This window comes from Erithacus rubecula (genome assembly GCF_903797595.1).
Source record: "Erithacus rubecula genome assembly, chromosome: 1".
In the NCBI taxonomy this organism is placed as follows: domain Eukaryota; kingdom Metazoa; phylum Chordata; class Aves; order Passeriformes; family Muscicapidae; genus Erithacus; species Erithacus rubecula.
Window position 1 is genome coordinate 27,827,334 of NC_136658.1, and position 27,116 is coordinate 27,854,449.

Below are 27,116 nucleotides of genomic sequence, written 5' to 3' on the forward strand. Positions count from 1 at the left end.
TAGAAGGTTTAGGAGAAGGGCAGACAGGAACAGAGTAGGGAATGTCTGTGGTTTCTGGAGAAAAGTCAAATTCAGTGAGTGTGTTCCCAGCCCAGCCAGTGAGCCAACAGTGGTAATTGTTGGTGTTTGGGGGTGAACCCTTCACAGGGCCTCAAAATCTGCAGTGACACAATGTCTATCTAGATTAAGCCGAAATATGCTAAATGCAACATTACTCAAACCTTGATACTTGTGAAATATTGGGAAGATTTCATGTTGACTACTTCCCAGAAAACTTTTTTTGCCTGCTTCAGTTCCTTCTTAGCTTTTTGGATTTCCTGTGCAGAATGTTATTGTAATGTGAGTGAGGATAGGAGACAAAAAATGTGCAAGGTTATGATGGCACATCAACACTGGGAGATTCAAATATCTATTTTTTCCTTCCATCTCTGCTTTCCAAGTCAGGATTCAATGGCTAGCACAAAACTAGGTTGTGCTAGGCTGGATATCTGAGAAGAACAGAGGTCTGTGTCCAGCAGCCTGAGTGAAAGTACTCAGATTAAGATTTGCCAGGATCTCCCTTTTGGCTAGAGGGATTTTGCCAGTACTAAGGAGGTTTGGGAGCAGGCAAGGGAATGGGTCATAGGGAAGGATAAGCAAACACGTGTTAGGGATTGTGGCAGGTACACAAGCCAGGGCAAACAGGAGGGTAAACAGACAGCAGCACTCACTGCAGGACAGGAGTAAAGAAGATTTGGGAGAGACTGCAATTAAAGATAAGGTTTAGAGAGCCTTTATTCATTGTCCAGAATGAAGCCCCCAGGTGTGTCAGTAGCCAAGTGTGCCTGCCAGACATGCCTAGTAAGCAAGACTGTCAGAAACCTGCTCTTTGTGGAAGCCTTCTGACTACTTCCCAAAGCCTTGGGAGACACTGCTATAGCAGGGCAAAAGGCATCAACTTTCATTATCAGAAGAGAAAATATGTGTGGACATGCAAGGTCCAGGATTCTCTGGTCAAATCATGTTTTTCTAGCCACAGCTTTTTCCTTACAAGCCCCCATCACGATCTGGAGTCCAGCCACCTACTTCAGGAATAGCTCTAACCAGTCCAACCAATTTTTGATATGCAGCACATCCAGAGATTGTTCAGCCTGTGCCCAGTCAGACCTGAGCACCTCACACTCAGCCCCAGGTGGCACAGGGAGCACTGCATGCTGTGCATGCAGCAACACAACTCAAGTGCAGTAATCTGGTGCACACTTGGTGGGTTGAGCTCCCTGCAAAATGCTTTCCACAGCTGGTCTGTGCTCTGGAATGTGCCCAGCATGATCACAACACAACAGACTTGATGTCTTTGGAATAATCATTTGTAACACAATGGGGAATTTACACCACCCCCATCTCACCACAGTGGAAATGCTAACTACATCCAGAACCAACTGATCTTGGTGCGCTGAAAACAATGAGCTTTCAAGTCAGACAGGACTATGTACACTCTTTATTTCTGTGACTCATGCCTCAGAGCAGGCAAGGAATAGCCTGGAGCTGATTCCTGCTCTGTTTGGGATTGCAAAACTGAGGTAAAGCATAATACCCATAGGAAGCAGCAATTACTCATTTCATTTTAAAAAATTATTATTCATTAATTTATGCACACACACTTATACTGCCCTGGAACCTGCTCTGGCATAGAGTCCTCTATGTCAGGAAGAAGCAGTGAGCCTTACACAGAACATCTCTATGAGTTCCTACTTGTGCCATAATGACTATGGAGTACACACTGACCAGAATGTGCCTTAAATTTGCATGCAGTCTAGTAAAACAACCACTTCACCAAAGAAACTTCTAATGGGGAAAAAAAACTTGTTTGTTTGGTGTGTTAAATGTTTTTTAGGAGTGGAAGACATCAACAGCAGATTTGGATTCCCTCCAGATCTTAAATCATTCTTCTTCTGTATATTTAAAGTGTTCAATTTTGGGTCTCTCTTCTCCAAGGACCCTTTTTCAATCAGCCATGGATGATGAGGTTATGTTTCTGCAGCCAGTACCACTCCTCATGAAGCTGCAGAGTACAACTGACTGCTCTACTATAAGCAGGCATGTTGATTCTCCTACCCTCTCCACAAGCAGCAATCTACAGTCTCACTCAGAGGCAAGAGCAGCCAGGACTTGGGCTTATTTGCTGCTTTGGAAGCCCCTCCACCTTTGGGACATAGCAGATTGTTTGTAATAAACCACAGTCTCTACTCTTGGTACTCAGCATGGTCCAAAAATTACTCTTTCAGGACTACATAATATGTAGGGTACTGAAGGAGCCCAAACAGATTCTTTAATGAATGTTCATTTCAATCCTGCACTTTGTGTTCCTGGTAGTCATTCTTGTTCATGTTGCAATTCCCATTCACCTTTCCTCTTGGAGATGTTCCTCAAGACTTATTTCAAAACTCCTTCAGTCTCCTGATTATTTAGCTCCTTTTTTCACCAATGCATCGAGATCAGGCAGGAACCAGAGTCACAGAAGGAAAAATCTCCATTCCCTCTTCTTCAGCCCCACTCCTTCCAGCTTCCTTTCTCCCAAGTAACCCATTCATTCCTTACCTTTGATCACTGGAGCTGGTGATTCATTTTTGAATTTCACCTCAGCATAGGTGATTTCTGATGCCATTTAATCACAGTGTGACCCTGTTTTGCCACGTAAAAACTCCTTGTTTCCAGAGAGTGACACTAATAGGTCACTGAGTTTTCATCTTCTGTTCATTCACCCTCTGCCCATCAAAGAAGGCTGTGCTGAACACTGGAAGCACTGGCAATAACCTGAAAATTCCTGGGAGGTCAGAAATGCTCCGAAGAGATCTTCTGATTTTTAGTCCAGGATATCAGCCCTGACAGTATGGAAGATTTTGAAACATACAAGAAAAATGAGAACCTAACAACTGAAGAGGAAGTTGCACTCTTCCTTCCCCATAGCAGATTCTCAGATGATAGGCTTCTTTTTCAACACATTTATAGGGGATTTTCTTCCTTGTTCTAACTTTCTTACTCAAGTATCTCCCCATATTTTCATGCACTTCTTTGTCAGTTGGTAATTCTACCATTGCTCTGACATTTGCAGCTATCACAGATCCTAGCCCAGTTTAACCTGCAGTCCAGCACAAAAAGCATTCTGCTGTGCTTGTCCCTTGTGGTTAAGCTGCATTTGCTCCATCAAATGTCGCAGCTATGTCTCATTCTTCAAAGTCAGTCCCAGTTGGAAGCTAGCACTAGAATAAATCTCAGACTAGGAACTGTCCCTGTAGAAGTGAGACTCTGCAGTTGCAGCCTTAGACAGAGTAATAAAAATAATCAGAAGGTTGATATATCAATGAAGAAACAGAAGGATCAGGCTGGGATCAGGAGAATGAGTAAAGAGGAATTTAAAAAATTATCTTGATGGTTTGAGAGATTATTGGGAAGAGGAAACACAGAAACTTTTGTATTATAATCTGATTCCCCGCCTGTGGAAGTTCAGAGCAGTGTTTGCTTCCAGCTCCATTTCAGAATGGAAAAGGGATGGTTTATATTTTTCTACTACATCTCCAACACTGTCATTTATCTCCCAGTCAGATCACCAAAGTGGAGCGCCACTACATTTCCTGTGTTTCTTTTTCTCCCTATCCTGTTTTTCTGGCTGTGTTCAGAAGGAGGCAAAGCATGGACTATTTCATTCCATAAATGCAAAGACAGAGACAAATGGGGATGAAAAACTTAACAAGTCAAAGAGCAAAAACTTCCATGAAAACATGAGAAGAGACAAGGCAAGAGGCAGGAGACAAGCTGAGAGGGCAGTGATCTGGAACTAGAGAAATTATCTCCAAAACAGAGACTAAATCCTTGGAAGACAGATGCATGTGAATGCACAGCGGAGAAGGAAGTCACCATGAAAATAAACTCTGAGGGAAATTGTTAAAATGCTGCTTTGCAGTGACAAGCTTGACCCCCATAAATCTCCCTTAAACAGAAGACTTTTCCAGCAATGGGTCTCCAGGGGAGGCATATTGTCTCTGGGTCTAGATGTGTGACTTTAAGAGGACAGAAGGAAATTGTGCTTTTGTGCTCACAACCAGAGCACTGGGCTTAGGCAGACCCAATTGGGAATGGGAGGAGGCAGAGGTAGAGAAAGAGAAATGGTGTAAAGATAAAGGTTAAGTAGGAGTTTTAAGGAGAAGTGAGGCTTGGAACTGGGAAAAAAAAAAAGCACTGAAAGAGGGGAGAAGCATCTCAGGCCCAAAGAGGCTGGGAAGACCATGCTGGTCATGTTCCCACCATAGGAGGCATTAAGGGACATTTACACAAGTGGCATCAGGGAAGGAGTTAGTTCTGCATGAGATACACATCTACACTGTGTAGCTGGAGAGGACCAGGACACCAGGAGAGGGAAAGCAGGACATCTGCAGCACTGCACTTCTCCAGTTCCCTGATACCACCGCCAGTCTCTGCTGACAACTGCTTTCTCACTGCTACCTTTGACACTTCATCACGTCTGTTTGTGTAATTGACTGTATCCTGTGGAATTAAGTCAAATCCCTACAAGTGTCAATACTACAGCAGTGGAAATAGCCTTGTTGAGAGGGACTTTTTGCACAAGAATGTAGTGATAGGACAAGGGGGAATGGCTTTAAACTGACAGAGGGCAGGTTTTGATTAAACATTAGGAAGGAGTACGTTAATGTGAGGTGGTGGGGCACTGGAACCAGTTGCCTATAGAAGCTGTGGATGTCCCATCCCTAAAATGTTGAAGACGTGGCTGGATTAGGATATGAGTAACCTGATGGATTAATCCTTGCCCATGACCTAGCAGTCTTGAAACTAGACTATCCTAGAAAGTCCCTTCCAGCCCAAACCATTCCATGATTTGCAGATTACAGCCCTGCAGCCTAAAGATTGTCTTGGGGTAATTTTATGGTGCTTGTATCCCCAAGTCATAACTGTTATGTTGCTGTTGAATATTGAGTACTGCAGCTTTAAGACTGGTTCCAGTAGTGTAGTGGGGAGAGAAGAGGTTCAGAGGTTGTTATCACAGATTGCACTTGCTCTCCCACATCCTTAACACAGACTATGTTGTCTGCAGTGGACAGCAGGTGAGAGCTTTCTTTTTACATTTGGTTAGTTTTTTCTGATTAGCTGAGGCAAAGGATTTCCCTGGACTGTGGGTTTTTTTCCCTTTTTCTCGGAACTGTTAGAACCTGCTCTGCACTGAATACCCAGAAGAGCACCAGAAGCTCACACCTGTGGCCCACGGGGCCAGGCCTGGGTCATGGCACTTCCCAGCACCAGAGGGATTGAGAACAGACTGAGTGAGCCAGGCTGCAACCCAAGGAAGAGGCTCTTCTTAATTTGTCATCTTGTCACAGTAGCAAGAAGTTTTGCTGTTTAGTATTGTTCATTTTTGTGCTGGGGAATGCTTGGCCTGTTAAATAAGCAGATTTTTTCTATTCTCTCTGAGGAAGTATTTTTCCATGAAACAGCTGGGGGAGGGATTGCTTCAATCTATTTCCTAGAGGGGACCCCATTCAGAGGTTTCCTCCCAAATTTGCCCTAAACCACGACAGAGATAGAAAAAGTAAGAGAGAGACATAGAATGCACAGAGCTTTTTTAAATTGGTCTGATATTGTATTTTGTCTTGTCTAAGTTTTCAGAATTTTTTCTGCAATATCAGGACAGCTAGAGAACATTCTGTGTGTGACTCAACAAAAGCCAAACACCTCTGCTCAAGGAGACCAAGGACATTGATTCTCTAGATATCTGTCTTCCATTCCTGTGTCTTCTTCCTGGAGGAGTCCATCTCTTTTCAGCCAGAGGCTCTTGGGCACTCTCAGACTGAAGAGGACACAACAACACAGGACCTGCTCCTGAGCCTTCCTGTGATCCCTGACCCACTCCACACACTCAGCACCACAGGGGGATGCTGGACAGAGCTCATTTCACTTCCACAGACACATGGGCCCCTCCCACACAGTGAAGATGTGTCAGGGCTCCCCTATAGCACAGCCAGCACTATTCCCAGCTCGCTGCTCAGCTCCAGCTTTGCTCAGGGCAGGGGTATTTCCATCACACAGTTACTGCTGCAGCTTCAAAAATTCGGTAATGCTCCTTATCTGATCTGACACCATTTCATTTGTTGAGAGTTTTTACAGGACTATGGATTACAGTGCAGTTCTCATCAAGGCCATTATTTGATTCTCCTTCTATCCAGAACCTGGGAGAGAGACAGGCTTGTTACTCTCCAGTGTCCACTGTAAAGCACTGCTGGAAAAGGCCATAGTGGCATGCAAGACTTGAAATTCACAGTACTAATTTCCCATTGCTGAAAGAAGCAGTGCCCTTGCTCCCATTCCATATCCCACTGGCAGCAGTGTCACATAGAAACCTGCCTCCTTCCTACAACCTTCCAGCACAACAGGGACCTGCTCCATCCTGATGGGGGGAACTGATCACCACCACTCTCCCATGCACCTCACACCCAGCAGAGGCCCCTGTCAGCCTCCAGGACAAGACACAGCAAGAACAGTCCTGGTGCTCTCTCCCTGTGCCTCATCTCTTTCCCTGCATTTCAGCACAGGCCATTTTGTGCATACAAGTGCAGTGAATGGAGGTCAGGCTGGGCTGGTCATCAGGTTTCTGAAGGACTCTTGCTGCCAACAATGTGAAGTTTTTCCTATGCCTCCAGCCTTTAGCCCCAAGGAAGAAGGGACATTGTGAGCACTGACCTGTGCCTTGTGGCACTGCTGAGTCGCACTTCCACTCTGAGAACTGCTGCTGCAGGGCTCTGGGCTGCTCACTGATGTGCCAGAAGGGAACCACTGCAAAGGGAGAGGAAAGGCAGCAGGATTACCCCCTTCCTGCCAGCTCCTCACACAGCACCTCTGGCTCCTTGACTCTCCTGCCACCATTTCCACACCAAGCATTGCCCCAGCTATCACCTCTCCTAGCCCAAACCAGTGGCACAGCTGCCATCCCAGCCAGAAAGAGACCCTCTTCCAAGTCAGAGAGCAGAAGGATCCTTGGAGGCACATCCCACTGAGGACATGCCACATACATGGCAGGATTGATCCCACCCAACCACAGCTTCTGATGCCTAGAGGAGCTGGAACAGAGGCTACACAGTGTTAAGGGGAATAAAATGGTTATTTATTGAGAGCACTTCAAAGGTCACACTCTTGTAGTACCAGTGCCACAGTCGTGAAACCTGCCTGGATGGCTTCAAGATGCAAGCAAAAGCATGCTTGGTCTCACATCTTTATAGATTTCAGTCCATCTGCATAGAGGAGTCAACCATTAAATTAATAGTTTCAAATTTTGAAGTTTCATCCTTCTTGCTTGCTGGCTGGCCCACCTTTCTCTTTTCATGTTGTTTATGCTTAGGACCTGAAGTTCTTAAGAACTGCTCTTGAGTTCCTTGCTTGAATTGGTCTATTTTGTCTTCATCACCCAAGCACAATGGAAAAGCACACCCAAGCAGAACAGAAAAATTTAGAATTTAAGGCATCAATTTCCCCCCTTTAGAGGTTCAACAAGACCTCTACCTTGTTGAGTCTCTATTCTAAATTTTACTGATAACAAGTATTTAATGACAGATAAGTGTCTAATTGTAATAAATATCTAATATTTGATAAATATCTAATAGTAAATACATTCTTAATAACAAACATAAACCTAATGACAATAAACATCTAATAAGAATCATATCATACACAATCGAATATTTTATAAAGAAGAAGAATAATTAAACCCAGAAGAGGAACCACTTAGCATGTATTATCATTTGCATAAAGCCATTAAATAATAACACTGCAAATCATGTTTTCACTTCATCTGGGTTGTATGTGAACTTTTGCTTCTTTACCATGAGGGCAATCAAACAATGAAACAGGTTTGCCTGGAGAGGCTGTGTAGTCTCCATCTGTGGAGATGGTCAAAGCCCAGCTGATTGCAGTCCTGGGCAATCTGCCCTGCTTGAGTAGTTGGCTTCAGACCAAATGAAACCTCTCAAGAGGTCCCTTCCAACCACTCTGTGGCCCACGTCATCTGTAGGCTGCCTGGCCTGTCCTCCCCTCCTCGGGGGCCCTGTGGTAACAGACAAGGCCATTCCTCTCATCAAAGTCTGGCATGGCATGTGTCCCCACCACTCAACACCTACTGGGTTGCAGCCAACAGCGGAGCCAAAAGATCCTCTTGGTGCCAAACACAGAGGCCAACCCATTCTTGCCCTTCACTACCTTATGAGGGTCTTGGCCAGGCCTGCTCCTTCCACCTGGTTATCAAAGTAGAATTTCACCGGCCTCATCCGATAACAAGTAGCTACCACGGCAAAGCACACATAAATTTTCATTAGCAGTATAACTACAGTGGGGTGCAGCAGCACATTGAAAATGCCAGTGGCTGTGGGGGACTAACCAAAAAAAACTTCCCACCAGTGGTGTTCTCCCGCCCTCTTGATTTGTTCCATTACCTGTTTTATAATTTTACCATCATAGTGAACAATTATTAGAACGTTTTAAGCTTCAGCCTTGGCATCTTCTAGTGTTGCCCGATCCGAAGAAAACACAAACAACCGAAGTCGTTTATGCAGTGCTTTATTGAGGGCCCGGGAGCCTGTGGACTAGCGTCCAAAGACAGAGCCCCATTTGACAGAAAATTCACAGGGTTTTTACATGCTTCTTTACATGATTCCTTCATCTTAACAGATTCTTACTTTATTTTTATACCTGGTACCATAATCTCTCTGACATTTAAGATTCTGCCAAAAGGTACATTCTCTAGATAAATGGATACACTCCTTAAGATAAGTAATTATTTCTCAACTACACTGCTTGCATTACAAAATTTGCTATAAAGTTCATTTGCCGGTTACATGCGGCCTACCAAGCCTTAGCATAACTACTACTAATGTCAACTAATGTCGATTACTAAGGTTTATTATTATTTTAATACAATTTATTGTATCAAAATGGCAACATTTCCCCCCTTTTGAGCATTCCTCAGTCTTCTGCAAGGATGCTCAACTCTTCGTTATCACCGGGTCTTTCAAATGCTGGATTCCCTTTCAAATGCTGGATTTTCTTGCCCGATAGCAACTTCATACTTCGGAGGAGACAGGTGCATCTCGTTGGTTCTTGTCAAAGCTTTTATCACCCTTCTGGTGTGTCTGGTTTCTTTTTCAATAACTCCTAAAACACACTTATACACTAACCAGATAATTAATAACAAGACTGCAATCAACAGAATGTACTGTATTACGGACAAAACTCATCCAGAAACCTGAAGTCCTAAAGATTCAAAAATTTCTCCAATCCAATTATGTTGTGCTTCCTTTTCAATGTCTTTTGTTTTGGATTTAACTATTGCTAATTGAGAGATATCTTTTTCTACTTCGATAGTCATGTTTGGAATATGGATGCAGCAATGGTCAATTTTTGTTTTTAGATATTGGCACACCCCATGCTCTTTTAACAAGAGCATATCTAATGCCATCCTATTCTGTAAAGTCATTCGGGATGTGGCTTGCAATTGCAAATTCATATCTTTGAATCCTTTCTTAGTGGCTGCTGCTAATTTCTCAGTCTGCCCTAGCAATTTGTACAACATGTCTCTGTTCCTATATGCGGCTGTAGGTGCAAATAGTGATTCCAAAACCCATCCGAATTTAACTCCACCATCAGGCTCATGCCATTCATTCTCTAACTCAGTGAATGCATCTACTTCTCTTTTCTTCCGGTTAGATTTCAATTTTGATTGCTTCCATAGAGGGCAAAGGGTAGGGACTCCTAGAGTGATTTGTGTCGCCGGCCCATCTATAGGAATATGTGTGGTCCATTGTCCATGTCCCATTACCCAAACTAAATTCCCTGGACTTTTAATTGTAGTATCTTTACAACTTACAGCTCTTTTAATTCCATTGCTCCAGCTCAGTGCAGCTACTTTTCCCAAAATCGTGTGATTGAGTTTCCTGCATTCACATCCCAGCTTGAGTAACACTCTAAGAGGAGCTAGACTGATTTGACTTTCAGGGGTATCGCATGTAATAACTTTGGTGCAGTTCTAATTTTCTTTAGTTTCTTTAATTTCTCTTGTAGAAGTTTCTGTCTTATAGACTTCCACCAGGGTTTTATTTCTCGTTCCTGTCCATTGTAAGCACCAGTTTACTGTTCCAATATAGCTGTAATATTCTAATAAACTCGGACCCCATACGGCTTTCCAATTGTCCCAAATTACCTGTTGCTGGGTTATATTTTGACACTTAAATTCTTGGTAAGGCTGCTTTGTTTTAATTTCTACATCTCTAGTAGCATACAGTGCTGGGTGCCATACATTTCTTTTGATAGTCACTATCTCCTTTTCTTTTCTTTCAAGGTGACATATGGTAGATATATTTTCAGCAGCCTTGGGTGGTAATGGAATGGGAATTATTCCCCAAGGGATTGGTTCTCCTGCCGCTTGTGGAAGTGGCAAGCATGCTGTAATCCGGGATACGTTTTGTACCAGCCCAAAGTCTCTAATCAACCCCACTACCAAATTTTCTTGTTTATGACTCTGCTGTACTTCTGGATCTTTCAGCTCTCTACATCTTTTCTCTGTTGGGAACACTCTATGATTAGGCCTGGTTCCTTGTTCCGCTTCTACTATTCTTATTCCATAGTCAGCATCAATTCACATATCACTAAACACAAGTATTTTCCTTTAGTAGGGCCAATTTGTGGGTTACTAATATTCAACCACCCTATGCCTTTTCCAAATTTTTCCCACCAGCTAATTCCTTGGTCTATCCTATCCCATGACTTCTGGTCGTTTTCTTTTCACCATTTAACTTGCAATGTCTGATTACATTCTTGTTTTAACACAAATGAACAATTTACCTTCAAAGGAAGTCCATCCCACACACTTTGTACAGTCCAAGGAGCCTCTACCTCTACGGATTCTTGGGATGGGGTGTCCTTCCTCAATTTCCAAGGCACTATTCTCAATTTAATTTGCTTATAATCAAAGCTTTTTCTAGATTGTACAATGCACATGTACCTTTCCATATCCTCTTGCTTAACTTGCTTCAATTGTAATGTGGTGTTTCCTCTTTGTGCATCCGTATCCCAAACTGTACTAATATTTGCCTCTGGGTAATCAGCACCCTTTTTCCAGGTTACCTGTACATTCTGGACTTCAGCTTCCTGGTTATTTGTTATAAAGCAGGTCAGGTTCACATCCATTCCGTTCATAACACCAACTACTGGTTTTATAACTGAAACTACAACAGAACCATTAACAAGAATCGGTTTTGTTATCACCAGTAACAGGATAATTAAAAATGCTACTTTCCGTGAAAAATCATCCGTGTTGGAGAGACTAGCTGAGTCTCCCATTGTGCAGGGACCTTCTTGACTCGAGTGTAATGGATCCATGAGTCGATTCCTTCGACCTTTACGGCAGTGTAGGTGGTCAGGATCACTTGACGTGGGTCATCCCATGTTTCTTTCAGGGGGTGGGTAGACCAATTTTTCACGTACACTCGGTCTCCTGGTTGAATGTCATGCACTGGATTTTCCAGTGGCATAGGTCGGTTCCACTGCAGAGTTCCCCTTAAGGCAGTAAGAATTTTGTTTAATGACATGACATAACTGAATATTGTCTGATCTCCTTGCACATGCAAGTCCCCTTTTAACACATTAGCATGGTATGGTTTCCCATATAGGATTTCATATGGGCTAACTCCCAACCGCTCCCTGGGTTTAATTCTGATCCGGAGCAATGCCAATGGCAATGCCTGTGGCCACTGTATTTTTGCCTCTTGGCAAACTTTCTTAATTTGTCCTTTAATTGTTTGATTCATCCGCTCCACCTGGCCACTCGATTGTGGTCACCACGGGGTGTGTAAGTCCCAAGATATGTCTAGCATCCTAGCCACCTCTTGTACTATTCCGGCTATAAAGTGTGGGCCTCTATCTGATGACAATCCTAACGGCACCCCAAATCTAGGAATGATTTCCTTCAACAGTGTTTTAACTACTTCTTTTGCTTGATTTGTTCGGCAAGGGAAAGCCTCAGGCCAGCCTGAAAAAGTACATACATACACTAGAAGATACTTATAATTCTGTGCCTTCGGTAATTCTGAAAAATCTATTTGCCAGTAATCTCCTGGTTCTGGTCCCATTTGTAATTTCCCCAGCTGGATCTGTTTTCTAACTACTGGGTTATTTTTCAAACAGGTTGGACACATAGCATTCACCCTTTTTGCCAATGTTAACATCTGGTTAGAAATTACTTCTCTTTTCAGAAATTTTACTAAGGCCTCTGCTCCCCAATGGCATTTATTATGTTCTGTTTCCAGAATTGCCTTCATGATTCTGGCAGGCACTACAACTTGTCCCATTGCGGTTACATACTATCCAACTTCATTCTTTTGGACCAGCAGCAGTGATGCCAGTTTTTCGTCATCTGGGGAGTACTTAGGTTCCTGTAATAAATGTGGAGTTACTGGGCTCACCTTAGTTGGTACCAAAGCCATTTGAGTCCATACTTCTCTGGCTACTTCCCGAGCCATCCGATCTGCCATCCAGTTTCCTTACTAGATTTTTCCATCTTCCTTCTGATGTCCTCTAACATGCATCACAGCTACCTTCGCAGGTTGGTGAACCGCATTTAATAGAGCAAGAATTTCAGTTTTATATTTGATAGTAACTCCTTGAGAGTTCAATAACCCTCGTTCTTTCCACAGAGCTCCATGAATATGTACAACTTCAAAAGCATATTTTGAGTCAGTCCATATGTTTACCTTTTTCTCCGCACTTAGTTCTAAAGCTCTTGTTAATGCAATAATTTCTGCTCGTTGGGCTGAGGTTCCGGGAGTCAAGGCTTTCGCTTCTATCACTGTTTTTACTGTTGTTACAGCATACCCTGCATACCTGGTTCCATTTTCCACAAAACTGGATCCATCAGTAAACAGTTCCCAGTCCGGGTTTTCCATTGGAGTATCCTTTAAATCGACTCTGCTTGCATGTACTTGTTCAATCACTTCCATGCAATCATGCACCAATTTCCCTTCCTCCTGCTCGCTGTGGAGAAATTTTGCTGGGTTAACATGATTAGTCATTTTCAGTTCCACATCATCCTGTTCTCTCAGGATTGCTTGGTATTGTAGCATCCTGCTGGACTAAAGCCAATGACCCCCCTTTTGCTCCAGAACTGCCAGTACCATGTGAGGCACAAATACCTCTAATTTTCTTCCCAAAGTCAATTTCCTGGCCTCCTGGATGAGGATCACTGTGGCCGTAACTGCCCGCAAGCATGACGGCCATCCAGCACTAACTGGATCCAGTTGTTTTGAAAAGTACCCTACCAGGCGTTTCCAGGATCCAAGTCTCTGAGTTAGCACTCCGAGTGCTAACTTCTGCCTTTCATTCACATATAACTGGAAATCTTTGTTTAGATCTGGGAGGCCTAATGCAGGGGCCTCCTTCAAGGCCTGTTTTAAGTCCTCAAAGGCCTTTTTCCTTTGTCGATCCCAGTGTAACTGTGGTTCTTTCAGGGCCTCATACAAGGGCTTAGCTAAGAGTCCAAAATTCAAAATCCACAGTCTGCACCATCCCACCATTCCTAAAAAGGACCTAAGCTCTTGATGGTTTCTTGGAAGGGGTATGGCACGTATTGCTTCTATTCGATTGACTCCCAGCCTCCTTTGTCCTTGCATGATTTCGCATCCAAGATAAATCACACTTTCTTTTATCAGCTGTGCCTTTTTCCTTGACACTCGGTAGCCACCCTGACCTAGCATATTTAACAATGCAATAGTCAATTTCAGACACGTTTCTTTTTCTTCTGCTGCTAGAAAAATATCATCTACATACTGGAGAATGACATAAGAGAATGGTGACTCTCTTACCTAAGCAGTCTTCCACTCTTCTAATTCCTTTGCCAACTGATTTCCAAATATCGTAGGGCTATTTTTGAAACCTTGAGGCAGCCGGGACTAGGTGAGCTGTCTCTTTCTTCCAGTGTCAGGACTTTCCCATTCAAATGCAAAATATTTCCTACTTACGAATGCCAGAGGGATGCAGAAGAAAGCATCTTTCAAATCAATAACAGAAAACCATCTAAATTTTTCTGACACAGATGTTAACAAAGTATATGGATTGGCAACCACTGGGTGCATGTCTTTGGCAATATTATTAATTGCCCTTAGATCCTGCACTAATCGATACTCACCATTTGGTTTCCTGACTGGAAAAATAGGAGTATTGAATTCTGATTCACATTCCTGCAGAATGCCTTGTGCCAAGAACTGAGTTATTAAAGGAGCAACACCCTTTTTAGCCTCTAATTTAATCGGGTATTGTTTTATTCTAACTGGCTGAGCTCCTTCCTTTAATTCTACTACTACTGGCTGGGCAGCCTTTGATTTTCCAGGGTTCCCTGTTTCCCATACCCAAGGTACTACAGCTTGATCTACTTCGATGGGAATGGGAGAGGGATCAATTTCCCTTATGGTAAATAATTTAGCAATCTCTTCCTCAGGGAATTCCAATTTAACTCTTCCTTTTTCAAAAATTATTTTCACATTTAGTAACGATAGTAAATCTCTGCCCAGCAATGGCTTTGGACAATTTGGCATGTACAAAAATTGGTGATCCAACTCTTTTCCCCCTAATTTTAAATTTAATGGTTGCAGAAAACGTCTTTCCTCTAGCCGTCCGGTGGCTCCTACTACTTGAATAGTGGTGCCACTAATTGGCCCTAATCGTTTATTTAAAACAGAATATGTTGCTCCGGTATCTACGATGAATTCTTGTTCTTGTCCTTCAATGTCTATCCTTACCTTTAAATCCTTTTTTAGTCAGCTTTGATTCTGGTAGTTGCCCAACACCAATGCTTGGGCGACCCCTTCTGGGTTCATTGGGTAACCCCCTGAATTGTTCATGGCCAATCCGGATGCTCCTCCTAACCCAGCTTTCACAGGGCACTCATTTTTCCAATGTCCTATTTGTCGGCAAAAAGCACACTGATTAGGAGCAAGACCTCCTTGCTGATGTCCTGGGGGAACCATCCCTCTTCCTCCTGTTCCCACATTCTGAAACCCTGCTCTTCCTTGCCCTCGCCCTCGCCCATAACCACCTCTGCCCCTCCCTCTGCCAGCATTTACTTGTTGCAGTGCTGCCAAGAGGCTCGCTTGTTGCCTTTTATTAGCTTCTTTGTCCCTATTATTGTAAACTTTCCAAGCTATTTCCAGCATTTTATCCAAGTCCCGAGTATCATGTCCCTCTAATTTCTGCAGTTTCTTTCGTATATCTTCCTGTGACTGACCTAAAAAGATTAGAGCAAGCTGCAACTTTCCTGCTTCACTGTCAATTTCCAGATCAGTGAAGCGTCTGGCAGTTTCCTTAAGTCGCTCCAGAAACGCCGAGGGTGATTCATTCTTATCTTGTCTGACTGTATACAGTTTTGACCAATTTAACGTTTTGGGCATTCCAGTCCTAATTCCTTCTACTAACAATTCCTGATATTCCCTGATAGATTCCCTTCCCCCACCACTGTTCGGATCCCAGTCTGGATCATCACTCGGTACCAAGTCACTCACGGTTCTTCTAACTGAATGCAGCCTGATCATTTCCCGAGCACGCTCCTTCATTGCCCGCAACACCATCTCCTTTTCGGTGGAATCCATTAAGGTATCTAACAAAACTTGCATGTCATTCCAGTCTGGATTCTGAGTTTTAATAATCATTCTGACCACCCGCGCCACTCTTTCAGGATTCTCACGGTAACTACCTGCTGACTGCTTCCAAATTACCTGATCTCCTGGGGAGAAAGGTACTTTCACGAGCACCTTTTCTCCTTGGGGTCCCATAGCTTCCCTTAAAGGGGCAATAAGCCAGGGTTCCCCATAATTCTTACGTCCTTGTCTAGTTCGAGCTGCCAGTGGGGTATTTCACCGATTTTGGGGAGAAACAGGGGAAGGGGTCGGGGAACGCACAACAACCTTCTTAACCCTTCCTGGTGCTACTGTTACTTTTGCCACCTCTTCCTCCTCCTCCTCCTCCTCCTCTTCCTCCTCCTCCTCCTCACTGCTCTCCGGTAACGGTGGGTACAGGGAGGAATGGGGTGAAACAGAGAGGAGGGGTGAGACAGCCGGAGGGGGCAAGGTAGCAGGAGGGGACAAAGCAGCAGGCACATCGGGTGATATCATTAAAGACAAATCCTCCTCTGGTTGAGAGGTTAAGGCTAAGCACTGAACACACTTAGATCTTCCTTTACAACCCCCACACTCAGGTTCTTTCATTTCCAATACCATTATTCCACATTCAGTCTGCCACTCCTTCTTGCGGCGCAGTAAATAAAACAAATCTAAATACTGTATCTCATCCCATTTTTCATTTTCCCTCAAATACTGCATTAATGAATTCAGGGTATCATAATCCACAGTACCATTTTCTGGCCATGCCGGCCCTTCTCGCTCATATTCTGGCCACCAATGATTACAATAATCAATCATCTTACCCTTACTCATCTCTTGGGAAAACCCCTCATTTTTCCACCTCTTCAATAGACATCCTAACGGTGTATTTCCGGGTATACCCTTAGAGTACTGAACCATAGACTTAAGTGCTTTAAATGGCATTTTGAACCGGTTTCACTTACAACTGTACAACAACTCAACAACTGATCGCAACAACCAATATGCAGCAACGTACAGGGCAATAATAACCACAATTAATATTGACAGTGTAACAGAATCAATCATACCACATACTCACACTCACACAACAGAAATAAATAAATACCAGAATAAATACCAGACCAATCCAACTTGCCGCTTCTCGACGCCGCGAGGGGCAAGTGCCGGACCTGCGCAGCTTTCGCCGCGTCTGACAGCCGGCGCCTAGGCTTTCCAGACCAACCAGACGTCTTAGCCCAACCCTGCGAGGATCGCCGCCTCATCTTATGAGCAGGCACCCAAAACCAGAAACAGAAAATAAAGCACCTTCGGGCTTACCTTTTGCAGTCGTCCGCCAGGCGCGGGGGTCGGGCACGAACCGATGACTCCTCGAGAATCACTCGGTGCCGGCGTGGAGTGGATCAGAACGCGAACCGCCCCAGCCACCTTTGGAGTCCTGCTGCGGTCACCAGAAAACTGTTGCCCGATCCAAAGAAAACACAAACAACCGAAGTCATTTATGTGGTGCTTTATTGAGGGCCCGGGAGCCTGTGGACTAGCGTCCAAAGACAGAGCCCCATTTGACAGAAAATTCACAGGGTTTTTATATGCTTCTTTACATGATTTCTTCATCTTAACAGATTCTTACTTCATTTTTGATACCTGGTACCATAATCTCTCTGACATTTAAGATTCTGCCAAAAGGTACATTCTCTAGATAAATGGATACACTCCTTAAGATAAGTAATTATTTCTCAACTACACTGCTTGCATTACAAAATTTGCTATAAAGTTCATTTGCCGGTTACATGCGGCCTACCAAGCCTTAGCATAACTACTACTAATGTCAACTAATGTCGATTACTAAGGTTTATTATTATTTTAATACAATTTATTGTATCAAAATGGCAACACTAGTAGCTGCTGCAAATTTGCATGCTCTAACATTTCTTTTACAAGTGATAAATCCATAATGATGGGGGTTGGGGTTATACTACAATACAAGGTACAGTTTCTGATTAGCAACTGGCTAGTAAACACAGGTGGTTTATACACAAAATCACAACCTCTAATTGTAGCTACATTGCAAATACACATATTTGAGTTGCTAAACACAGTCTGGTTATCAGCTTCCAATTTTTCTAGCAAGTCCCTCCCCAGCAATGGTTTTGGAGAGTTAGGCATGTAAAGGAATTGATAGGTTACCCAATGCTTCCCCAATTTGAATTTTAAAGGTTGAAAGAAAGGCTGTGTTTCACTTACCCCAGTTGCCCCAACAATACTGTTGCCCCAACAGTGTTGTGACTTGGTTTCCCTTTTAAGGTATATAACACAGAACATGCTACTCCTGTATCTACCAAAAACTCAATGTCATCTTTCCTCAGCTTAGTTATAGGCAAGGGCTCTGCTGGGGAAATAGCCCTCAGCTGCCATCCCTCAGAGCCTGAGTCACTTCAGGTTTGTAGTCCTGGGAGTCAGGAAACTGAGGATTTTTCCTTTAACAGTGGGCAGTCCTTCTTCCAATGTCCCCACTTTTTACAGTATGCACACTGGTCCTTCTCTGTAGGGGAAGCTTTGTCGGGTGACTTTTCCTGAGTTGCCTTTTTACAAGGTTGGGGTTTAACCCTTTCAGTTGGACCCCTATCTCCAAACACCTTCCAAGCAATCTCTAGCAATTCCTCTATATCTAGGGCTCCCTCTATCTTTTGCAGCTTCCTTCTTATATCATTTGAAGCCTGACCCATAAACAACAAAACCAGATGTGCTTTACCACCAGCTGATTCAGGGTCTAGATCTGTATATTTGATAGCGGCTTCTCTTAACCTGTTTAAAAAAATCTGAGGGTGATTCATCATAATTTTGTCTCACTTCATAATGCTTTGACCACTTTATAGCTTTAGGTACACCATGTTTTAACCCATATACCACAAGACATTCATATAATTTCATCCTTACCATATGTTCTGATATATTTAGATCCCACCCAGAATTCTCAAGGGGGGATATCTGAGTGACAGTACCTTGAAGTAATCCACTGGCTATGCTCCCCTCCATTGATGTTGTGATGGCTTTATTGACCATTTGTCTCTCAGTGGGATCAAGTAATGTATCTAACATAGAGTTCAAATCTGCCCAGTTAGGGTTTTGTGAGTTAATAACCTGTTCAACTAATTTTGCCACTTGATCTGAGTTCTCATTACATTTCCGCATGATAGTTTTCCACTGCTCTAACTATAAGGGCTTGTTCTAAGGGGGCTTACAAAATTTGTTCTCTTCCTCTCTCCCTTTTTGATCTGGTATGGTGGGCAATTTGGCTGTGCCCTCTGAGGTCTTTTCTTGCTATCCTTCCTCTCTTTTGCCTATTTAAGGCAGCAGTAATTTCGTCCATTTCAACATCCTCTACTTCCTCCTCAGAGCCATTTCAGCAAGAGCTGTCTGACTCTGTTGTAGCAAAGAGTCTACCTCGGTTAGTCCCCATCCTAAAAAGAATCATGCAATACCTATTGTGACATTGCTCCTGAGCTGTGTGTCTGCAATCACCTCCTGTAGCAGCTCCCTGGCCTTGGGGGTTGCCATGGTTTCTCACAGGCCTGAGAACAGAGGAGGTGTCACTCCCGCTATGGGGCATTCCCTCTCTGCCTTCTTTGTGAAAGACCCTGCCCCCTGGCCCCTCCTCTCAGTAGAAGGCTTTAGCCTGTGACCCATCCTCTTGGGGCAGTGCCAAGGGCTGCACACACTGGCTATCTCCTCCCCGCTTCCCGGCCCCTTGGATGCTGCTGGAGATGGTGGCGGGGGCAATGTCCATTGCTGCCAAGGCCAGCCTTCTCCTCCTTCACTGACTGGGGCCCCACCTGAGCTGTACCCCAACCTTGCCCCTCTTTGTGGGGATGCTGGAGGAGGGGCTGTGCTCTGGCCTGATCCTCTGCCCTGGCCTGAGCCCGTGCCCAGTGCAGCTGGGACCAATCCTGTTCTCATGGCAGGCACAACCAGGTCCATTTCTCCCTCCTCTGGATTTTTATATATGCTACTGAAAGTTGGCTCTTTCTTTTTAACTTTAAGACTAATACATGTTCTTTCTTCTTATCTAGGTTCTGCTCACATGCTAATACCATAAAATGTTGAGCATACTCTAAGTCTTCAAAAAATCTGTCTTTGCGTATTCGGGATATTAAACTTGATAGCAGTTTTCAGTCTAAACTCCCAAATGTAGGCTGTGCTTCTCCATTATCTAGGTCATACATTGGCCACGTTTTCTCAGAGAGTCCAATAAGTATAGATTTAAAAAGCATAGACTCTTCCCCAATTAAATTCACCCAGTTTTTCAATATTAACCCCAAAGGACTGTCTCTGGAAATACTACCATTATCACATTTTGAAGAGAATACACAACCCATTCTGACACCCAAAAATAAAGAGCAAAAAGCACAAAGAGTTGAGATTAGAACTCACAACTTTCAGAGCCACAAAACAGAAGCTAATCAACTGCACCACTGTATTGGTTTCATGTGCTTGGGGGCAGGGGTGGATTCGCCTCAGGGAAAGCTCCATGAAGCTGGGCAGCGGGAGGGACTCTCTCGTCTCTGGGAGCTTCCCCTGTGAGCTTCTGGCACCAATCAGAGAGCTGATATGGTGATGGACAGCTCGGGAAACCAATGAAAATTTATTTTGCTTTCACAAATCACAGTGGCTCAAGTTTACTGCTCTCTTTCCGCTTCCGGCTGCCAGCAGGTGCAGGGGTCTCTGGCTGGGGTTCTGGCCCGGCTCTGGCTCAGCCTTGGGCTGGGCCTGGCACTCTGGCCCTGGCTCTGGGGGGGCCCAGCCCAGCCACATGGACCCAGCCCCGGACGCCCCTCAACCGCATGGCTCCAAGCGGCCCCAGCCCCAGAACTGGTGGCCTCCGGTTCTGCATGTCTTTGGCACCAGCCACATAGCCCCGGCCCTGCCGGCTCCTCTCGGCTTTCCATGTGGCTTTTTCACCATCTGGATACAATTTTAACTTCTTAATGCCTGGATAAGATTCTCAATCTCCTGAGCTCCCCTGAATGAGAAGGAATAAAGCTTGGAGTCCACAGAAATCGGTGGAATGAAGATAAAGTTCCTGATGGGAAGAGATTGAAAAGATGCAACTGATAAGTAGCTGAAAACCTTTTTTGTGGGGCTATGAGGGGATTGTGACTTCATTAAAACTCCTTTAAACTTTGAAATATACTTGGGGAGGTTTCTTGTGCTTGAGAAGAAGACTTTTTGCCTCAGAGAAATAGAGCTCTCTGTTTTAGGACTGGAATATGAACAGAGACATTTGATAGAGAAGGAGATGAAGAGAATTTTGTTTTTCAGCAGCCTGCCTTTAAAAGTAGTACCCCATGTGTGCATCGCAACCCATAACATGGCTCTGGAAGGACTGTGCAAATGAGAGGAAAATTTGTGGTTCTGTAGGTCCCGGGCGGATGCAGACTGTGGAGGTGAAGACAACCCCTAAGCCATAACTAAGAAAGGAACTTTTCTCTCTTAAGTAAACTGAACTGATTATTTGTGTGGATAAGTGACTGAAGTGTTCTCTCTATGTTGTTGGTAAGAAATGTGGAATGAAGTGGGGAGGGAATAATCCAGGAATTTTATTCTGAATTCTTTTTATGTTATTAATAAATTTCTTCTTGTACATTTTTAAGTTTTGAGCCTGTCTTGTCTCTGCTCCTGGGTCCTGTCTCTAAAATTATTTAAATATATTAAAATTGGCAAACCCAAGTCACACCATGACAACCACCTCTTGGCTTCAGGCCACCAGCACTACAATTTAACCTACTCTTTAAAAGCGTTTTCCTTCTTACCCATGGATAAAGAGCAAAACAATTCTACTTACAATGCTAAGGTTCCCCAAAACAAATTTACAATTTACAAAATTGCAATTTACAAATGCTCATAGCACCTAACCCCAGATGCTGAACAAACAGAATACCCTTTTATTCGGTCACTCACGCGTCCCTGTGCCCAGGGTTATTGGCTCATACCTGGACCTCTGCTGGACCTTTCCAAGGCTGCTGACAGGGCTTCAGTCCGGGAGTTTTCTAGATGCCTCACCTGTTCTGGCAGAGTCACCAGTTCTGACGCCTAGCAGAGCTGGGACAGAGGCTACACAGTGTTAAGGGGAATAAAATGGGTATTTATTCAGAGTCCTTCAAAGGCCACACCCTGGCAGTACCAGTGCCACAGTCTTGGCCCCTGCCTGGATGGCTCCATGATGGAAGAAAAAGGGCTTGGTCACGAGATCTCACATCTTTATAGATTTCAGTCCATTTGCATACAGGAGCCAGCTGTCCAAGTAATAGTCTCAAACTGTGAAGTTTCATCCTTCTTGCTTGCTGGTTGGCTTGTCCTCCTTTCACATTGCTTTTGTTTAGTGCATGAAGTTTGAAAGAAACTGTTCTTGAGTCCCTAGTTGGAATCGGACTATATTATCTTAGCACGTACAAGCAGAACAGAAAGCATTAGTACTTAAAGTATCAAACTAAAGTAAAACAAATGAAGGGCATCATCACTGCAGCTCACAAAATCTCCCTTTGCACAGCCTCAGGCAGTTTCACAGCTCATACGTGGCCTTCCCTCTCTGCTGCCTGCTCTTTCAAGCTGAGGATCCATGTGTGTGAAAATACATACATGGGCACATATATGTGATATTTGCCAGCAAAGGGCTAAACCCACAGAGCACAGTCTGCAAAAGTGAACCAAAAATGACAGGAAAGCATATCAGTAACTCAGTCTGGGCAGTGTCCATGTGCAACCTGAGCCCAGAAATGCAGAGCACAACAGAGAAGTTGCCCACACTGTTTTCATTGGGTTCCCCTGGAAGAGAAAGGCAGCTTTGGGCAGAGATGTTCCATACGCCCTGTATTTTTGGGACTAGAGGCCAGAAAGGATCACTGAATAGTGTCAGGTTCTCTCTGCATAATTGATCATTAATTTTTCCTTGGTCTGGCATAAAAATCTAAAGCTTTTTTATTTGGTGATTCTTGCACTTCACAAGGCAACTCAAATGAAACTCCTGCCTGATAGTGTCCCATAAGGAAAAATAATTCAAATAGGATTTTTGCATTTTGTCTATAAGAGCTGCAGAAATAATAATGCAACATATGACTAATGGAGAAGCAGAAGTGAGCTTTATTTAAGGAAACACTACACATACATATATAGGGTAGTACGTGCAAAACTGAATAAAAAAGGCTCATTGGCCCAAGTAGACAACACCTCTTTGTAAACATGTTTTCTGCAAAATATCACGTAGTACATGTCTCCAGGGTGTGTTTAATCATGGTTAAAATGTCTTGTCTTTGAGTAGACTGAGAAACCCGAGGCTTCAAGCCTTCTTTTCCCCTGGTTCCCAGCAGAATCCAAAGACACTGGATCTCATTGTCATCTGAACAGACTTTCATGATACATTGCTCATAGCAATAGCACAAGGCATTTCAGCTGAAGCATCAGAAGATCAAGGCACAGAATTGCTTTAAAGTGAGGACAAGGCTGAGCTCTCTGAAGAAGACATCCTCTGATTCTGTTGTTTTGTTCACAAAAGGCTGCAGGTATGATCAGACTCTCCATTTCTAAACACCTTCATATAACTAATACTCACAATGTCACTTCCCACATAAAAACACATTCACATCACCTCCAGTCTGCCACCAGCGCCCCAGGAAAATGCAGCTGCAATAACACATCCCCTTTGGGGAAGCAGGGGTTCCCCTGGTCCCACACACATCCCAATGGACAGGTAGGGTTCGTGAGCATCCACACCTCTTCCAGCAGCCTGGGAAGCACAGGTGAAAGCACAGGCTCACATTGTCACACTGCAGAGCTGTGGGTCTGTGCCTGCTGCACCCCTCAGTGTCATGAGCAAGGTCACCCAGAGCACTGAGCTGCCAGGGAGCTTCTTACAGACAGAGGTGGCCAAGTTGCAGAGCACCCTGAGCTCCATGGCCACTTTCTTCCTTCCCGCTTCCCTCTGCTGTCTCTCTTACATTGTTATTTCTTCATATAAACTTTGTTTTCACACTGTTTCTTATGTGCCTTAGAAGCCTTTCCCTAATGCTCTGGTCACTGTTAGGCTGGTGGTCCTGTTCTTCTTCAACTGCTGTGGTTTGGGGCAAATGCCCCCTCAAGTAGATGCAGGTATTCAATTCACACAACTGTTTGTATGTACACTCCTACTTCATCACTTGCTGTGGCCCAGGCCATCTGACCTACATGAAGTGGGATGGGTAAGTCTGGAGAGACTTTCAAGTACAAAGAACAGCAAGTGTGTACCCATGCTCAGAAATGAACTTGCAGCAGGATGTTCTCTCTTTCTTTCTCACAGGTTGATGGTAGTTTCTTCATTAACCTGGATGCCCTGAGCAGTCCTACTTCCCAGTTCTCTTGAATTCCAGATGGTTGGAAGGAAAAGACTTACCTGCAACAATGACATAAGGCAATCAGCCTGGAAGAAATACTATCAAAGCCAAAGGCAGAAAGTACCACAGAAGTGCTGGCAGGAGGGACAATACAGGAAAAGAGAATTAATGCCTAAGAAAGTTGTACCCACGGTGCCCAGTTGCTTTGCCCTCTCACAGCCTGAAAACCAGCTGACAGACCTGAGCCCCAGCAGTGTGTAAGGGCAGCTCACAGAGGCAGCTGTGAGGCTCTGCAACTTGTGCTGCAGTTTCTGAGCTTTGTTTTCAGAAGTAAAGGACAAACAATTCCTTTTTATAGAGCTTTGTGACACAGGTTATAGAAGACCCTAGGATGAAATGGGCTCTGCTGGCTCTCACTCTCTGCAATGAGGCTGAACTGTTGGGGATGTAGAGGCTGAGGTCCACTTTATCTGCAGTGATTCTGACATGTTGGGATTCAGGATGTTGTCAATGCTTGCAGGGCATGATGAGTTCCAAGACATGGAGTCTCAGGGCTCAGAGGGACATGGAGACAGACTCTTCCAGATCCTGATTCATCCCAAACTCCCAGGATGAATCACCCTTGTTCTCCTCCTGCTCTGTTCCCACAGGCGTCAGTCCCACATGGAATCCTGCCTTCTTCCTACAGCCAAGGTGAGGGGGCCGTGTCCAGACCTGGCAGGGGCTGCTTCTCACCACAGGCTGATTCCACGAGTGGACACCCAGCAGAGGGACCTGCTGGTCCTTCAGGGTTTGAACATCTTTAGCTGTCTTCACCACAGCAGGCCTGACCCTCATGTGCTGGCATGGCTCTTGGCTGGAGAAGGTAAGACAGGAAATCTGCTCCTTGTCCTGCTTGTGTGCTAAGAGTTATTGCAGATAGGAGGTCTAAATGGGATTCCTGCATGGCAAAAGCCAGAAAGGCATGGGAATGGTGCTAAAGACCCCAGACAAGACAGGCCTTTGCAGCCAGGACCAAGGCCAGCAGCCCAGGCTGGTGTTGGGAGAAGCTGTGCACTGTAGAGCCTGGTTTCTAGGTAAGGATGGAGAACCCTTCACTCATGGGGCTTCATTATATAGGTGTAAACAAACATTTTTTCTGCTAGCAGGATTTCATCCTGCTGTAGCCAGGGAGGGGAACAGGAGCAGACAGTTATTCTAGTTGGTATCATTGCTTTCTCCCTGTGCTGATTTGTGTGGGTTTTGCATTTACAAATCCTCTTTCTTCCCTATGTCCCTGGATATCTACATACTGTCCCTGTGTGCTGTGTCTCGCTGCTGCCTCGAGCTGTGCATGTCGACCTGCAGCCAGCACACACTGCTGTTCATACAGCTGTTACCACTGCATTAGCAAGCCAAATCTCCTGGGCACCTTGTCTCCAGGACTAATTCCCCTCTCTCTCTGGGACACAGGGAGATGATTCACTTTCATAGGAAGGACAAAGATGCACAGACGGGAATTATACACCCAGTTGCATTCCCTGTCGGGAGCTGGCACTGTTTAGTCAGGGTGCCTTAGACACTTGGTATTTCCTGAGGAAAGAGAAGTGAGGACACAGGAGACAGGAAGTGGGAAGAGATGGATCAAGGAAGATCCATGGTGTCCAATGGTCTAGAGCAGGACATGAAGGCAATTCAAGAGACAGTGATGTTCTGTATGGGATGTCATGTGCAGCAGGAGCCCTGTCTCTTCAGCCTCTTCTGCAGCATGATCTGACCTGGGCAGACATGCCATTACAGGCACCACTGAGGATTTGGCTTTGCAGGAATACTGCTGCCTCAGGTGAGCGTGGGATCACCTTTGAGTCAGGAAGAGGACTTTTTCCTCCAGGTGGCTCTGAAGCCCAGTGGGGATTGTTTCTCTCATGGCATCAAGTCCAAAGGCAGGGCCACAAAGATGAAGACAATGAGGGTAGAGACTGAGGGTTGGAGCACAAGCTAAAAGAACTGAGATTGTTCAGCATGGGAAAGAGGAGATTCCAAGTTGGTCTTATAGCAGCCATCCAGGAGAATTCCAAGAAGGCTGGAGAGGGACTTTTTACAAGGGCATGTAGTGATAAGGTGTTGGGGGTTGAGTGTTTTTCTGTTACTGTGTCAATTGAAAGAATTTTTCCCATTATCATGCCAATGGAGCTGGCTGGGCTACACCCAGGGTTTCTGATGAGTCCAGACAAAAGGGGTGGGTGGAAACGGCTCCCGGAGGGGCCTCTGAGGTTTCCAGGAGGGGACTCGGGTTTCTGGAGAGCTGGGAGCAGGACGCCCGGGGATCTTCAGCCACGCGGTGGAGCACAGGAGAGCCAGACCCTCTGCGATCACCTGCCCTGCATCTGCCCCATTCCAGCCTCCTGCCTCTGTGGACACAGCTGATCACCCGGACACACACGGTGAGTGAGGAGCCGCCGCTCCAGCCCGTTCCCACCGAGAACGGCGTGGCTGCTGCCGCCCCTCCCCCCTCCCTCCTGCCTCCGTTCCCGTCTGCCCTCGGCAGATCAGGACTGTGGACTAAGCACAGAGACAACGTGCTTGCATTTAAAGGGACAGACACCGAGTTATCTATTCCGTTCTGTTAGCAATTTTAACTGTTATTGTTTTCTGCTTGTAGAGTTAGGTATATTAGTAAAAGAGCTGTTATTCCCACCCCCTTATCTCTGCCTCAGAGTCCTTGATTCAAACAATTATAATACTTTGGGGGGGGAGTGGAACCAAAGTCTCTATTCCAAAGGGAAACTTCTGCCCTTACTGGCAGACACCTGTCCTTTCAAACCAGGACATAAGGCAAAGTGGAATTTCTTTAAACTGGAAGAGGGCAGGTTTAAAGTAGGTATTAGGAAGAAATTATTTTCTATGACGCACTGGCACAGGCTGCCCAGAGAAGCTGTGCATATCCCATCCTTGGAAGTGTTCAAGGCCACACTAGATGGGGCTTTGAGCAAGCTGGTCTAGAAGAATGGGTTTCTGCTCAAGAGCAAGATGTTGAAAACATGATCCTAAAAGGTTCCATATGACCCAAACCATTCCATGCTTCTAGGACTATACGTCT

The 27,116-nt window shown here is 44.7% G+C and overlaps 1 protein-coding gene across 8 annotated transcripts in view; it reads right to left on the minus strand.

Annotated features, from left to right (window-relative positions):
- Window positions 1-27,116, minus strand: part of LOC306803568 (C-type lectin domain family 4 member E-like) — a 138,274-nt gene that overhangs the window by 53,996 nt on the left and 57,162 nt on the right. The window contains exon 1 of one of the 8 annotated variants that reach the window (XM_079309138.1): window positions 2,578-2,679. The exons of the other annotated variants lie outside the window; for them this stretch is intronic. Coding sequence (XP_079165264.1) covers window positions 2,578-2,644 — 67 coding nt within the window. The 5' untranslated portion in view covers window positions 2,645-2,679. Of the gene's footprint in view, window positions 1-2,577; window positions 2,680-27,116 lie in introns of those variants that run through there. 8 annotated transcript variants of the gene reach the window in all.